At 42.5% G+C, this 17,279-nt stretch overlaps 1 protein-coding gene across 4 annotated transcripts in view; it reads left to right on the forward strand.

Moving 5' to 3' along the window:
- Positions 1 to 17,279, forward strand: part of LOC140728225 (putative methyltransferase DDB_G0268948) — a 65,462-nt gene that overhangs the window by 32,505 nt on the left and 15,678 nt on the right. For 3 of the 4 annotated variants that reach the window (XR_012099017.1, XM_073046652.1, XM_073046651.1), the window contains exons 2-4: positions 3,963 to 4,123; positions 6,088 to 6,301; positions 9,604 to 9,704. Coding sequence is in view for 3 of the 4 variants with exons in the window: in XM_073046652.1 (XP_072902753.1) it covers positions 3,963 to 4,123; positions 6,088 to 6,301; positions 9,604 to 9,704 (476 nt within the window). In the remaining variant the exon portion in view is untranslated. The remainder of the gene's footprint in view (positions 1 to 3,962; positions 4,124 to 6,087; positions 6,302 to 9,603; positions 9,705 to 17,279) is intronic. The other variant, XM_073046653.1, reaches the window with a different exon arrangement.

The following is a 17,279-nucleotide window of genomic DNA, read 5'->3' on the forward strand; positions in this document are numbered from 1 at the left end:
TGTGGCTAAGCACAGCTCCAATGCCATGCTGAAGTTTGCTGACAACACCACTGTCATTGGCTCAATCAAAGGTGGTGATGAATCAACATGTAGGAGGGAGATTGAAAATCTGGCTGAGTGGTGTCATAACAACAACCTCTTACTCAATGTCAACAAGACCAAGAGCTGATTTTTGACTTTAGTAGGGGGAAACCAAAGGTCTGTGAGCCAGTCCTCATCGGAAGGTCAGAGGTAGAGAGGGTTATCAACTTTAAACTCCTTGATGTTATCATTTCGGAGGACTTGTCCTGGGCCCAGCACGTAAGTGCAATTATGAAGACAGCACTGCAGCACCTCTACTTCCTTAGGAGTTTGCGAAGGTTCAGCATGACATCTAAAACTTCGACAAACTTCTATATACATGTACTGGAGAGTATACTGACTGACTGCATCACAGGCTGGTATGGAAACGCTAATATGCTGGAAAATGAAAATCCTACAAAAAGTAGTGGATACAGCCCAGTCCATCACGGGTATCTCCCTCCCCATCACTGAGCACATTGACACAAAATGTTATTGCAGGAAAGCAGCATTCATGATCAGGGACTTTTATCAACAAGGACCTGCTCACTTCTTGCTGCTGCCATCAGGAAGAAGGGATTGGAGCCTCAGGACTCACACCACCAGGTTCAAGAATAGTTGTTACCACTAAGCAGTTGGCTCTCGAACCAAAGGGATAACTTTACTCAACTTTACTAGCCCGTCATTGAAATGTTCCCACAACCTATGAATTCACTTTCAAGGACTCATCATATCATGTTCTCGATATTTATTGCTTAATTATTTAGTATTATTATCTTTTTGTATCTGCACAGTTTATGTCTTTTGCAGATTGGCTGAAAGCCCAAGTTGGTGCAATCTTTCATTGATTCTATTATGGTTATTATTCTACTATGGGTTTATAGAGTTTGCCTGCAAGAAAATGAATCTCAGGGTTGTATGTGGAAACATATTTGTAGTTTGATAATAAATTTAGTTTGAACACAGCCCAGTCCACCAATCTGAAGCAAACCCCATAGCTGTTACTCCGCTCTCGTGACCACATCTTTTAATGTCCTCATCTCCAGAGCCTTGCTCTTTAGCCTCTACCTGTATGCAGAGGGAAGAATAACATCTGCCATAAAATTTCACCATTTCACCAGTTGAAAGTTTCTGCTTGTTATAACTTCTGTGCCTTCCATTTTGATGACCAACTGCCTCCTAAAATGGGAAAGAGTGACAACCCGGCCTTCAACATGTTAGCAATGAATTCCTTGCAGTGGAATTCAGAATCTTACGGTGCCATCTTGTGGAAGTCTCTTGTGGGATGCTGAGGAGAGCTATTAGCTACATTGATAACTTTAAACAGCCTTTTTCTTTGTCCTCCATGTGATTTACTGAGCTGGATACCCATTCAACATTCTTAAAATGGCACTGGGTCCTAATATCAAAGAGATCTGATTTGCAAACAAAACAATCTTTTAAGGTATCTGAAATTTCGGACATTTAATCTTTTCACCACTGGCAAAGTCCAAAGTAAATTTATTATCAAAGTACATGGTACATGTCACCATATACAGTTCTGAGATTCATTTTCTACTGGGTATATTCAGTAAATTCAATAACCATAATAAAATCAATGAAAGTACATACTCAGCAGTCCAGAGGTTGTGGGAACAGTTCAGTGATGGAGCGAGTGAAGTTGAGTGAAGTTATCTCCATGGGTTCAGCAGCCTGAGGGTGGAGGGGTAATAACCGTTCCTGAACCTGGTGGTGTGGCTTCTTGGGCAGCGGTACTTTCAGTTATCAAGAGACTTGTTTTTCATAATTTACTTTACAAATACCTATACCAATCAAATTCTCTTTCCTCCTCTAAGGTATTCCTTGGAACCAACCTGTCCTAATAGTAAAGTACTTGGGATCCTGGCCTTCATAAGAGGAGGCATAAATGCAGAAACGTATATGGTATGATAGGCAGTGATATTAATTATGTCACATCTGGAATACTGTGTCCCATTCTTCGAGGTTTGTCACCATGTCGTGGTGGGTAGGCTTATGAGTTCCTGAGATCCCAAGAGCAATGCCCTATGGTAGTGTCACCATGGCACTAAGGTCAAGCAAGGTGTTCTAGACAAAGAAGCTGCTAACCAAAACCTCAGAGGTGGAGTGGGCAGAAGATGACCATGCATCACAATGGCAGTGAAAGTGGAGGAAGGCTGCAGCAGTGAGGAGTCTCAGTCATCTTGCCACTGGACCCTGACGCTGACCTGTCAAGGACCATGTGGTGGCCACCCTCGCGTCGGACTCCCCACGTTAAGCAAAGTCATGCACAGGCATTCTCCATTTTGATCAACCTGGAGGAAATCTGTTCAAGAGGGAGTTGTGCTACATGAGAACGACCACTGTTATGCCACAGAGAACAAGCAGCAGCTGTGAACGGAGAGAATGAACAACCAGAAGACCCAACCACTAACCACAGCCACCACTTACTCATGCCCACACTGCGCAAGAATATGTGGATCCTGGACTGGCCTGTACAGCCACCTGAGGGCCCACCAATAGACAACCCCTTAGGAGAACATCATACTCAACTCAAGGACCCACCAATAGACAACCCCTTAGGAGAACATCATACTCAACTCAAGGACCCACCAATAGACAACCCCTTAGGAGAACATCATACTCAACTCAAGGGCCCACCAATAGACAACCCCTTAGGAGAACATCATACTCAACTCAAGGACCCACCAATAGACAACCCCTTAGGAGAACATCATACTCAACTCAAGGACCCACCAATAGACAACCCCTTAGGAGAACATCATACTCAACTCAAGGGCCCACCAATAGACAACCCCTTAGGAGAACATCATACTCAACTCAAGGACCCACCAATAGACAACCCCTTAGGAGAACATCATACTCAACTCAAGGACCCACCAATAGACAACCCCTTAGGAGAACATCATACTCAACTCAAGGGCCCACCAATAGACAACCCCTTAGGAGAACATCATACTCAACTCAAGGACCCACCAATAGACAACCCCTTAGGAGAACATCATACTCAACTCAAGGACCCACCAATAGACAACCCCTTAGGAGAACATCATACTCAACTCAAGGGCCCACCAATAGACAACCCCTTAGGAGAACATCATACTCAACTCAAGGACCCACCAATAGACAACCCCTTAGGAGAACATCATACTCAACTCAAGGACCCACCAATAGACAACCCCTTAGGAGAACATCATACTCAACTCAAGGACCCACCAATAGACAACCCCTTAGGAGAACATCATACTCAGATTGAGTGATCGCATAACTATTGTGATAGCCATAATGGTTTTCCCCATAGCAAAGGTTGAGAGGAAACTTGATTTTCCTTTCCAGTTCTGCCTGCTATGTTAATCCTCTTTCTGCACAGATGCTGCCTAACCTATCGACAACCTTTAGCATTTTCTGTTATTATTTCAGAACTCCTACAGTGAGCAGTTTTTAAACATTTTTCATTTGTCCTGCAAGATCACAGTGACTTGATAGAATTTTCGGAGAGAAACTGTTTCTAGTTGCAGTTGGTTCAAAGATGGGGGACATAAATGTAAAGTGTTGCTCTTCTGTACCTCTGCAACCTCTAGAATGTCTATATTTTCCAGTTCAACAACATTGACTGCCATTATTTCACCTCTGTCAGAATTGTCTTCAGCTTTCCAAGCCATAACTTCTCAAAACTTCTCACCCTCTTCACTTCTCACTTTCCAAACATCTCCTTATATGGGTCAGTCTTCTTCCTATAAAATACTTTGTGGAGTCATACGTTAAAGATGCTATCCAATTTGTTGCTGAAGGTGCAGTTGTATCTTGTGCAAGTGGATGTGTTATTGAGGACGTATTTGCAGCGGAGTGGAAAGTGTTTGGCTGAACCGTGTCTCCCTTTACAGAAGGGGAAGCCATTCAGCCTTGCAGTGGATGTGGGTTGCGGTTCTGGCCAGAGTTCCAGGGGACTAGCTCCTTTCTTTGACACCGTGGTTGGAGTTGACGTGAGTGAGGCTCAGATTGAAGAGGCCAAGAAGACATGTGGACTCGATAACGTTTCCTATAGGTAATCGCTTAATATGCGTGTGCTGAAAATTAGTGATTTAAACTGAAAATTTTTGAAGGCCAGTTAGGGTGAAAACTGGGATATAGAAGTGAAAACTGTAAGATGGGTGCAACCTCTGGGTGTTCAGCTAAAGAATTAATATTCTTGGCCTCATAGACCATGTTGTCAGTACCTCCAGCTGAACTTCGTCTTTTTGTGTGTTTCTCCCTAGCCGTCATTCTGTGGTTTTGTATTGCCATGTGCTCTTGTTTGTTTTCATGCCCCATGTGCTCCTGTCCCCGCTCCTGCTCTACTCCGGCCCCCATATTACTGAGTACCCGGCCTCTCACCTGTTTCTCATTATTACCTGTTTTGCTGCCGCTTCTGTCTCATTGTGCTCCACCTATCATCTGCCTCTCTGTTTATTGCTCAGTGTATTTCAGTCCTGTGTTTTCACCTGTTTGTTGCCAGATTGTACCAGTGAATTTTCCTGAGCCTTTCCAGCATTTGTATCATGTGTGTGTGTGTGTGTGTGTGTGTGTGTGTGTGTGTGTGTGTGTGTGTGTGTGTGTGTGTGTGTGTGTGTGTGTGTGTGTGTGTGTGTGTGTGTGTGTGTGTGTGTGTGTGTGTTTACTCTGCCTGTTTCCCAATTTTGATTTTTGGATTTCTCTGGATATTTTGATCTCTGACTGAACTTTGAGCCTGACTTTGTTTGCACCTTGGGATTTGTTATTCGATTTATATCACTGTGTGCACAGTACTGGGTCTGCGATTGGATCTCTGCTCCAGTGTCCTGACCCATGTAATGTAAGGGATTAGTGACAGGGTGGGTACAAGAAGAGAGATTATTCATCTTCTTTCAACTCCTTCTGGCAAACCTCACCCTTTTGACTCCAAGACTTATCACTCTCTGCTCTTGCATATTTCCTATCTCCTGTCAAGCCTTCAATTACTGCTCTGATGTCAGCCTGCTGCTTGTAAGTGGAGATGAGTTAATAAGCAATTGTTCTTTAGGTTTTTAGAGTTGCTGTAACTTTCTTGTGATTGTTCATGTTTATGTTATTCAGAGATCATTTATTCCAGTTTTGTTGCAGTAACTGGCTTTAACATGCAGGAAAACAGTTGTCAGAGGAATGTGCCGGATGATGCTTCATATAATCAGCTGCACTCTCGCCCATCTGTACGTTTTGAATGGAGCAGAGGTACTAGTGAAGTGCTGGGAACAGATTGTGGTGGCGGCTGAAAGGCATTTTATGGGCAAGTTGCCCACTTTCAGATCATCTTCACTGAAGTGCTGCTTATTGTTCTCACAGAGCCTGCCAAAGCTGTTCTCTACAATGCCGCTGGATAAACCCTGGTGCGGAGAAGCCTTTCCCCTCCCTCCACTAGTCAGCCTTTCCTGCTCCCTTCTTCCTCCTCCCTCTTGTTACATTCCACCAAAGCACGAGCTTGAGCCAAAGGATGTGAGTTAACGTATGGAGAGCTGTGGTACTGAGAGTGCAAAGTGAACAGACGCAACTCTGTCCCAACTCAGTCGCTGGGAGAACTACTGATGATTGAGGATCCCTTCATATTACACAGTTGTGGGTTCTGTTATATGTAAGGAATCCATGCATAATAATCGCACTGGTTTAACTGGATCTTCCTGGCCCATTTGGCGGGGTTGGTGTCAATCAACGTTGTGTGATATGACACCCACTACCTGCTCTGCATACTTGTGGTGTGAGTGCATATGCTATCAGAGTAAACAATTTGTCCAATAGCATAAATTGCACTAAATTAGTGCACTTTCTTCCATCTTGTACGTGAATTGTGAATTATCTTTGCAGAGCCAAAACGTTGGAACTACCCAACCTAGTTTGGTAGCCAATTAATTTTTGCCAATAAATATTTCTTTATATTTGGAATAGAATCAGATCCCTCCCATAGAAGCCAGCGGATCATTGACAATGTTGTATCTCTGTACGTGTAATTGTTTTCCGCAGACAGGGTGTGGCGGAGAAGCTGGATTTCCAGGATGCGTCTGTTGACTTGGTCACAGCGGCGGCTGCAGCACATTGGTTTGATGTGGAGACGTTCGTGAAGGAGGTTGACAGGGTTCTAAAGCCAAAAGGCTGCTTGGCTCTCCATAGCTACCAACTTCCATTTGCCATGCATTATAGCAACTGCTCCGAGCATCTGACTCTGATTGTGGAAGAGGTAAGAGGTCAAATGTCATTGCAACTGAAACAGGCACGTCTTTGTGTCTCTTGAAATTCTCAGAGAGCTTTTATGTTATAGCGGTCAGGTATATTTCTATTGCTTATCAGGGTATGAGTTTTAATCTTAAATTTCCAAACCAACTGTATGTTTACTCTATGCCTTGCGTAACATTTATCTTAGTTTCAACAAGTAAGATTGTGTCAATATTGTGATCAGACCAGTAAGGCTGAACATAAGAAGCAGGAGAGGCTGTAAAACAGTTGATCCTTCAAAACTACTTTACCACACAGTAAGATCATGATCCAACATTGGCTTCAACTTTACTGCTCTGTCCTTAAACTCCTTGAATGAAATAGTTCAGGTGTTTATCAGTCTCTACTATGGACATATTCCAAGTCTCGGTCAACACAGCTCACTGAGTTAGAGAACTCTTATGATCCCCGAGAACAAAATTTCCTCCTCATCTGCATCTGAAATGGGTTACTCTTTAGTCTGAAAATATGACTCCCAGTTGTATTTTGCCCCACTTGGGAATAAATCCCCTCAGCACGGTCCTGTCAACCTCCTTCAAAATCTTACGTGTCCGCTTCAGCTTTCATTCTAAACTGCAATGATTAAAAGCTCTTCCTCTCATTAGATTAACTTCTTCACCCCAGTAAATCTTTTCTGCACGGACTCTATTGTAAGCTCTGTAAATACAGAGCCCAGAATTGTATGCAGTACTCCAGTTACGGTCCCGCCAGTGCCTTGGAAAGTTGGATCCAAACATCTCTACTTCATGTGCAGTATCTCTCACAGAGCACACACTCTGATTATTTGTTGTATCTGCATTTTAAAGTTCAAAGTAAATTAATGATCAAAATACATATATAATCCCCATATACTAATTTGAAATTCTTTTTAATTTAATTTTGAGATACAGCACAGTAACAGGCCCTTCCTGCCCAATGACACCCATAGGACCAAGTAACCCGTGCGCACCCAGAGGAACTCCTGCAGTCACGGGGAGAGAATACGACAGCGGCGGGAATCGAACCTGAATCACTGGCACAGTAAAGTGATGTGTTACCCGCTAAGCCACTGTGCAGCCCTTCCTTGCCAGCATTCACAGTAGATCAGAGATACAAGAGTCATTGAAAACCTACATACAGACTGACCAAAAAAAACACAATGTGCAAAAGAGGAAAATTTGTGCAAATACAAATAACAGAACATAAATAATGCTGGGAACATGAGTGGTAGAGTCCTTGAGAGTGAATTGAGATGAGTAATGTGAAGCTGGTTCAGGAGCCAAATGGTTGTAGGATAATAACTGCTCCTGGACCTGGTGGTATGGGACCTAAGGCTCCTGAACCTCTTTACCACTGGCAACAGAGAGAAGAACCAGGTCTGGATGGTTGGAGTCCTTCATGATAGATGCCACTTTCTTGTTGCGGCACTCCCTGCAGATGTGCTCAAGGGTGGGGAGGGCTGTGTTAACCATTTGTTGCAGGCTTTTCCATTCGTGGACATACCAGGCTCTGATGAACCCTGTGCATCTATGGAAGTTTGTCAAAGTTTCAGATAACGAGCCGAATCTGCACAAACCTCAAAGGAAGTAGAGGCGCTGTTGTGCTTTCTTTGTAACGGCAAGCACTAGGACCTTCACCCGAATCTCTTTTTACCACAATATATCATGACTAATTTCCTTTTTAAAAAAGATAAAAATATTTTTTATTCTTTCTTTTCAGAAGGATGATCATGCACTTCCCCATCTTGTGCTCCATTTACCATCTTCTTGACCACTTGCTAAACATATCCCTTTGCTAACTCTTTGTAACCTCCTCAAAACTTGTTACACTGACTTTGACACAAGAGATTCTACAGATGCTGGAAAGCCAGAGCAACACACACAAAATGCTGGAGGAACTCAGCAGGTCAGGCAGCATCTATGGAGTGGAATAAACAGTTAATGTATCAGGCTAAGTCCCTTCATCAGGACCCATCTTTGAACTTCCGAAAACCTGAGTTACAGAAAATTCACCAGCTTGATACAAATCATTAAGATTGATTGTAAATATTTGAGGTACTTGCACCGATCTCTGTGACTTCCCATTAATTACTGATCCAAAAATCACACGTTAGTTCTAACTGTGCCTTTCATTAGTTATCTGTGCCAGTATTTTACCCCAACCCCATGCTCTCTTACCTTGTGCAATTACCTTTTATGGGCCTCATTATTGAACACCTTTTGGAAACTCAATTCACTACATGTATTGTTTTCCCTTACCTATCTTGTTTATGTTACTTCTATGTACAAAGAACTCAAGCAAATATGGCAAGCATCGTTTCCCTGTCATGAAATCACATTAATTTTGCTTGATTGTTTTATAACTAAGTGTCCTGCTCTGACCTCCTTAATCAAGGTTTCTGGCAATTTTCCTGTATTTTCATCTTCGAGTATGTTTCACACAGATTTACAGATTTCAAACTAATGTTACTGGTCTGAGTTTTCCATTGTCCTCTTCACGCTGGACTGTTGAACTGAAAATCATTTTTCATGATATCTGTAGACAAAAGGACAAATGCTAATTTTCATTTTGTCCACAGATTGTTCCCAGTTTATAAACACCTGACCTTTGGACACCTCTACATACAAACAAGCTCTCATGATATTATTAAATTCAACTCACTGGCATACAGTATGTTCACCACTATGAATGACAGAACTTGTTTCCCCTCCCTCCCTCCCTCCATTTATTCATTGTTCTTCCTTATTGGACGTGCTATTCATTACAATACTGTGAAGGTATGGTTACTGTAATCAGTGATTTTTCAGAACCAAGTTTTAATATCATCAACATAGGTGGTGAAATTTTAACTTTACAGCAGCAGTACAATACAATACATGACAAATATTGAGGGAAAAAAACTGAATTGCTGGTTTGTATTTTTGTGTAGTTTTGTACTGGATTTTTGTATATTTTCAGACTAGGATAAAATGGACTAGTGGCTACTTGTACAAATGGAATCTATTCATAACTTGGGTAGGCTCTGTCTTTTAAAAATTCACTGTAGAAAATGTATAAAAAAACTAACAAAAAAAAAGAAATTCACTGAACATATGGCCTTTCTGTCAAACTAGTGAATAGACTTTGTTTTGTTTAAACTAAGTCCCAGAAATGCTTCAGTCACAATTTTGCTACAGGGCTTGAAAATATGGGATATGCTTTCTTGTTGCCAACATCCAATGTAGTTATTAGTTTAACAATTGTTATTGACTAATACAGTGCATAATTTTTCTCATCAATTATTTGCAGCTGTTTGAGAGATTTGAGCCCTACAAGAGTGAAAGAACACAGATGTCTTGGAATAAATACAAAGGAATATTTGAAGCTATTACATTCTTAGACAAAGAAAGGTTAGACCAGCTAATATTGAAAATTTCTTGAACTGTCTTAAAAAAAATACTCAATGTAAGAATCCTGCCAATATTTGTAAATGGCAAAACAGTCACTTTAAGATAATAACCCCTCCCCCTTCAGGACTAAACCACTAGAGGAAGAAACTTCATTAAGTTCTCTTTCATTCTGTTTAATAATGTTCAGCATTTTAACTAAAAAAAAAATGAAAACAAAACAGAAAGCTATAGTAACAGACACAAAATGTTGGAGGAACTTGCAGAACAGGCAGCATTTGTGGAAGGGAATAATCAGTGAGTGTTTCGGCCGAGACCCTTCATGAGGGCTGGAAAGTGGGGGGGGGGGGAGGAGGTTACTAAAAGGAATGATGGTGGAAGAGGAGTACAAGCTGGCAGATGATGGGTGAAGCCAGTTGAGGGAAGATAATGAGTGGGTGGGGGAGGGGATGAAATAAGAAGCCGGGGACAGAGGACAGAAAGCTTTTGGCCATTTTGTTTAGCATTATCAAATACTCGATTTCTATTGTTCTTAAGGCCAGGGTCAGTACGGCTCTCTGAAAATCATGCTTGTCAAATCTCTAGAGATTTATGAGGATGTAACATATAGAGTGGTGATGCACCATCAGTAACTCTGAGACAGGAGGCGAGATATCGGCTTTTATTGACTGGAAGAAAGAACAAGCAGTAGTTGACCACCATACTACATCCTGGAGACTGAGGGCGGGGCTCAGGCCTCAATCGCCTTTATACCGGGGTCTGTGGGAGGAGCCACAGGAGCAGTCAGCAGGGGGGGGCGTGTCCAGACAGGTATATGTAGTTCACCACAAGTGGATAACAGAATCCAAAGTAATTACAGTGTCTACAAAAAGTATTCACCCCTCTTGAAAGTTTTCATGTTTTAAAACATGGAATCACAGTGCATTTAATTTAGCTTTTTTTGGCACTGATCAACAAAAATGCTTGGGGTCATTGTCTTGCTGGAAAACAAATCTCCCAAGCTGCGGTTCTCGTGCAGACTGCGTCAGGTTTTCCTCCAGGATTTCTGTATTTTGCTGCATTCCTTTACCCTCTACCTTCACCAGGCCTGTTAAGTGAGCATCCCCACAGCACGATGCAGCTACCACCATGCTTCAGGGTAGGGATGACGTGCCGTGTCTGGCTTATGCCAAAGTCAGCATTTTGAATGATGGTCAAGATGTTCAATTTTGGTTTCATCAGACCATAGAACCTTCTTCCAGCTGACGTCAGAGTCTTCCACTTGCCTTCTGGCAAAATGTAGCAGACATTTCATGAGAGTTTTTTCCCCCAACAGTGGTTTTCTCTTTGCCACTCTCCCATAAAGCTGTGACTGGTGAAGCACCTGGGCAACAGTTTTGTATGCACAGTCTCTCCCATCTCAGCCACTGAAGCTTGTAACTCCTCCAGAGTTGTCATAGGTCTCTTGGTGGCCTCCCTCACTAGTCCCCTTCTTGCATGGTCACACAGTTTTTGAGGATTGCCTGCTTTAGGCAAATTCACGACTGTGCCATATTCTTTCCATTTCTAAATGATTGACTTAACTGTATTCCAAGAGATATTCAGTGACTTGGAAACTTTCTTATATCCATCTCCTGGATTGTGCTTTTCAATAACCTTTTCACAAAGTTGGTTGGAGTGTTCTTTTTGTAATCATGGTGTAGTTTTTGCCAGGATACTGACTCACCAGCAGTTGGACCGCCCACATACAGGTGTATTTTACTACAATCAATTGAAACACCTCGACTGCACACAGGTGATCTCCATTTAACTAATTATGTGACTTCTAATACCAATTGATGATGTGGTGTGTCATATTAAAGGGGGTGAATATTTGTGCAATTATTTAGTGTTTTATATTTGTAATTAATTTAGATAACTTTCAATTTGACACAAAAGAGTCTTTTACTGTTGATCAGCATCAAAAAGCCAAATTAAATCCATTGATTCAATGTTGTAAAACAATAAAACATGAAAATTTCCAAGGGGGGGTTGAATACTTTATATAGGCACTGTGTATTTCCAGACTGCATTTTCCTTTGGAATCAAAAAAGTATCTATTTGGTACAGTGCTACATATATGATAACTGCACAAGGTAGAAGGACACAGGATTGGGAGTATTAGATTAGATTCAACTTTATTGTCATTGTGCTGAGTACAGATACAAAGCCAAATGAAATGCAGTTAGCATCTAACCAGGAATGCAAAGAATAGCGTTATTTACAAAATAGCTGTAAATAAAAAGCAAGTGCTACAGCACACAGATATAAAAGTACTGAGACAGTACAATATGGGTGCAATACTGCTTAGCGCTGTGATGTGAGGTCCAGCAGGGTCACAGCCTCAGGGAAGAAGCTCTTCCTGTGCTTGCTGGTGCTGGAGCAGAGGCTCCTGTAGCACCTACTGGATGGGAGGAGAGTAAAAAGTCCATGGTTAGGGTGAGATGCATCCTTGATAATGCTTTTCGCCCTGCCCAGGCAGCGTTTATGGTAGATGTTCTCAATGGTGGGCAATTGGGTACAGATAATCTGCTGGGCAGTTTTCACCACCCGCTGGAGTGCTTTCTGGTCCGATATGGGACAATTGCCATACCACACTGAGATGCAGTTGGTGAGTATGCTCTCAATGGTACAGCAGTAAAAGTCCGTCAGTATCCTGGGACACAGGTGAGCTTTTTTGATGCTCCGCAGGAAATAAAGGTGCTGCTGCGCCTTTTTGATCAGGATGGAGGAGTTCAGGGACCAGGTGAGATCCTCAGAAATGTGGACACCAAGGAATTTGAAGCTTAAAAAACGCTCCACTACAGCTCCGTTGATGTAGATGGGGACGTGAGTGTGACATGAATAGGGATTGTTCAATTTACAGAAAATCAATGGCCAATTTAAATGAGTCAATTAGTAAATCACAAACACAGGAAATTTTGAAGTTGCTGGAATTCTTGAGCAATACATACAAAATGCTGGAGCAACTCAGGTCAAGCAGCATCTATGGAGGGAAATGTACAATCAATGTTTTGGGCAGAGACCCTTTCATCAAGACCTAATCAGGAGTCAATTAGCAATGTTTTGGGGGGGAGAGTGGTACCACAGTGATCAGTGCTGGGACTTTAGCTATTAACAGTCTACATTGATGTCATAAAGGAAAGAACTGAGAGCACCTGGGCCAAGTTCACTGAAGATGCAAAGGTAGGTGTGAGGAGGACAGAGTCAGCAAGGAGATTTATTTGGATTAAGTGAATGGGGAAGAAGTTTGGCATTTGGAATATCATGTGGAGAAAATTAGGATTATCCACTCTAGAGGGAGAAGTAAGCAAGCAAGTTATTATTTAAAGGGAATGAGTGTGCAAAATGTTGCCGTACAAAGGAACCTGATGATCCTTGTATTTGAAATGGAGGGATGAAGGGGAAAAATGAAATTAAGGAGAGATTAGCTTTATTTGCTGTATATATATCGAAACATACAGTGAAATGTGTCATCACATCAAATCAAATCAGTGAGGACTGTGCTGGGCAGCCCCCAAGAGTCGCCAGGCTTCTGCACCAAAATAGCATGTGCACAACTCGCTAATCCCGACCTGCGTGTGTCTTTGGAAATCGAAGCACCTGGAGAAAACCCCAGTGGTCACGGGGAGAACAGGCAAACTCCTTACAGACAGCAATGGGAATTGAACCCTGACTTTACAACTGGCACGCTGTAAAGAGCTGTGCTTAGCCAGTATGCTACCTTGCCACCCCTGCGTATGAGATACAGGCAGTAAACAGTTCAGAGGGGTCTTTAATGGAATAATCATTCCCGGAGGTAGCAATTGATACTTTATTCACTATACACAGGCTTTGCTTAAATCAGAATCCCAGTACTGAGGCAGGCTTGAAGACCCTCCTTTCCTGATACAGCATTCTCAGAGTGGACCAGAGGTGGGATGCTATCTCAGAGGATCTTCCGGTTATATTCTAGATAAGAAGCTGTCCTGCAGAATAATCAAAGATAATTGTGAATAGGATTTGATGAATAACTTTTCAGACTTTATCTGGGCTGATGGAAATTGGATTTTAGTCATGAGAAATTTTGCAGATGCTGGAAATCCAGAACAACACGCACAAGATGCTGGAGAAAACTCAGCAGGTCAGGCAGCATATAACCATATAACAATTACAGCACGGAAACAGGCCATCTCGGCACTTCTAGTCCGTGCCGAACGCTTACGCTCACCTAGTTCCACCTACCTGCACTCAGCCCATAACCCTCCATTCTTTTCCTGTCCATATACCTATCCAATTTTTTTTTAAATGACAAAATCAAACTTTCCTCTACCACTTCTACTGGAAGCTCGTTCCGCACAGCTACCACTCTCTGAGTAAAGAAGTTCCCCCTCGTGTTACCCCTGAACTTTTGCCCCTTAACTCTCAACTCATGTCCTCTTGTCTGAATCTCCCCTACACTCAATGGAAAAAGCCTATCCCCCTCATAATTTTAAATACCTCTATCAAGTACCCCCTTAACCTTCTACACTCCAAAGAATAAAGGCCTAACTTGTTCAACCTTTCTCTGTAACTTAGGTGCTGAAAGCCAGGTAACATTCTAGTAAATCTCCTCTGTACTCTCTCTATTTTGTTGACATCTTTCCAATAATTCGGTGACCAGAACTGTACACAGTACTTCAAATTTGGCCTCACCAATGCCTTGTACAATTGGATGGTAATGAATAAACAGTTGACATTTCGGTCTGAGATCCTTCATCAGGATTGGGAAAAGAAGTGGGAAGATGATAAAATATAAAGAGTGGGGAAGGGGGATAGCTCAAAGGTGATAGGTGAAACCAGGTGGGTAGGAAAGGTAAAGGGCTAGAAGGGAAGGAAGCTAATAGGAGAGCAGAGTGGACCATAGGAGGTTGGGGAGGGGTAGGGGACCCAGAGGGAGGTAATAGGCAGGTGAGAAGAGGTAAGAGGCCAGAGTGAGGGATTCAAGAGGGGAGGGAATTCTTTTTTTTAACCAGAAGGAGAAATCGATATTCATCCCATCAGGTTGGAGACTAAGGTGCTGCTCTTCCACTGTAAGGATGGGCTCATCTTGGCACGTGTCAGAACAGGTATGGGAATTGGAATTAACATGATTAACTGCTGGTAAGCTCCACTTCTGGCAGATGGAGCGGAGGTGCTCAACGGAACGGTCCTCAATTTACGACAGATCTCACCAGTGTACAGGAGGGCACATCTGATGCATTGGACACAATAGGCGACTCCAGCAGGTTCACAGGTGAAGTGTTGCCTCAACCTGGAAGGACAGTTTAGGGCCCCTGAATGGAGGTGAGGGAGGAGGTGACTGGGCAGGTGTAGTGTCTAGGCTGCTTGCAGGGACGTGCCAGGAGAGTGATTAGTGCAGAGGGGTGAATGAATCACAGAGGGAGCAATCCCTGTGGAAAGACCATAAGATATAGGAGCAGAAATAAGCCATCTGGCCCATTAAATCTGCTCTGCCATTTCATCATGGCTGATCCAATTTTCCTCTCAGCCTGAATCTCCTGCCTTCTCCCTGTATTCCTTCATGCCCTGACCAATCAAGAATCGATCAACCTCTGCCTTAAATATACATACAGACTTGGCCTCCACTGCTACCTGTGGCAAAGAATTCCACAGGTTCACCATTCACTGGATAACAAGATTCCTCCTCATCTCCATTCTAAAAGGATGCCCCCTCTATGCTGAGGCTATAATCCCCTGGTCTTAGATTTCCCCACTATAGGAAACATCCTCTGCACCTCCATTCTATCAAGGCCTTTCACCTTTTGATAACTTTCAATGAGATCACCCCTCATTCTTCTGAATTCTAGTGAAAACAGGCCCAGAGCCATCAAACGCTCTTCATTTGACAAGCCATTCAATCCTGGAATCATTTTTGTGAACCTCCTTTGAACCCTCTCCAGTTTCAGCACATCCTTTCTAAAATAAGAGACCCAAAACTGCTCACAACACTCCAAGTGAGGCACCATTGCTTTATAAAGTCTCAACATTACATCCCTGCTTTTATATTCTAGTCTTCTTGAAATGAATGCTAACATTTGCCTTCCTCACCACAGACTCAACCTGCAAATTAACCTTTAGGAAATCCTACACAAGGACTCCCAGGTCCCTTTGTGCCTCAGTTTTTGTAGTTTCTCTCCATTTAGAAAATGGTCTACCTTTCATTTCTTCTACCAAAGTGCATGACCATACACTTCCTGACACTGTACTCCATCTGCCATTTCTTTGCTCATTCTCCTAATCTGTCTAAGCCCTTCTGTGGCCTCCCTATTTCCTCAAAACTACCTGCCCCACCTCCTATCTTCATATCTGCAAACTTTGCAACAAAGCCATCGATTCCATCATCCACAACATTAACATATAATGTAAAAAGAATCAGTCCCAACACAGACCCCTGTGGAACACCACGAGTCACCAGCAGCCAGTCAGGAAAGGCTCCCATTATTCCTGCTCTTTCTCTCCTGCCAATCAGCCACTGCTTTATCTTTGACAGCATCTTTCCTCTAATACCACAGGCTCATAGCTTGTTAAGCAGTCTCGTGTGGTGCCTTGTCAAAGGCCTTCTGAAAATCCAAACACAACATCAACTGATTCTCCTTTTTCTATCCCACTCGTTATTTCTTCAAAGAATTCCAACAGATTTGTCAGGCAAGGTTTTCCCATGAGGAAACCACGCTGACTACTGCCTATTTTATCATTTGCTTCCAAGTAACCTGAGATCTCATACTTAATAACTCTCTCCAACATCTTCCCAACCACTGAGGTCAGATTAATTGGCCTATAGTTTCCTTTATTCCACCTCTCTCTTGAAGAGTGGAATGACATTTACAATTTTCCAGTCTTCCAGTCTTGTGATTCTAGAAGGATCATTACTAGTGCCTCCACAATCTATTCAACCACCTCTTTCAGAACCCTGGTGAAACTCTTTCATCTGATCCAGGTGAAATCTGTCTTCTCTCTAGTAATGGCAACTTCACACACTTCATGACCCCGACACCTGGAATTTCCACCATACTGCTAGTGTCCTCCACAGTGAAGACTGATGCAAAATACTTTAGTTTGTCCACCATTCCCAAAACTCCAGCATCGTTTACCAGCGGTCTAATGTTCATCCTCACCTCTCTTTAACACCTAATGTATCTGAAGAAACTTTTGGTAACCTCCTTAATATTATTTGCTAGTTTTCATCTTTACCTTTGTAATGACTTTTTAGTTGCCTTCTGTGTGTTTTTAGCTTCCCAATCCTCTAACCTCACTAATTTTTACTCTAATATATGCCCTCTTTTTGGTTTATGTTGTCTTTGACTTCTCTTGTCAGCCACAGCTGTGTCATCTTGCCTTTATAATACTACTTTCTCTTTGGGATGCTGTGCCTTTTGAATTGTTTGCAGAAATTCCAGCCGTTGCTGCTCTGCAGTATCCCTGCCAGTGTTCCTTTCCAATGAATTCTGGCCAACTGCTCTCGCGTGCCTCTGTAATTCCCTTTACTCCACTGTAATACTGATACAGCTGACTTTAACTTCTCCTTTTTGAATATCATGG

Source organism: Hemitrygon akajei, chromosome 5, assembly GCF_048418815.1.
Source record: "Hemitrygon akajei chromosome 5, sHemAka1.3, whole genome shotgun sequence".
Lineage (NCBI taxonomy): Eukaryota > Metazoa > Chordata > Chondrichthyes > Myliobatiformes > Dasyatidae > Hemitrygon > Hemitrygon akajei.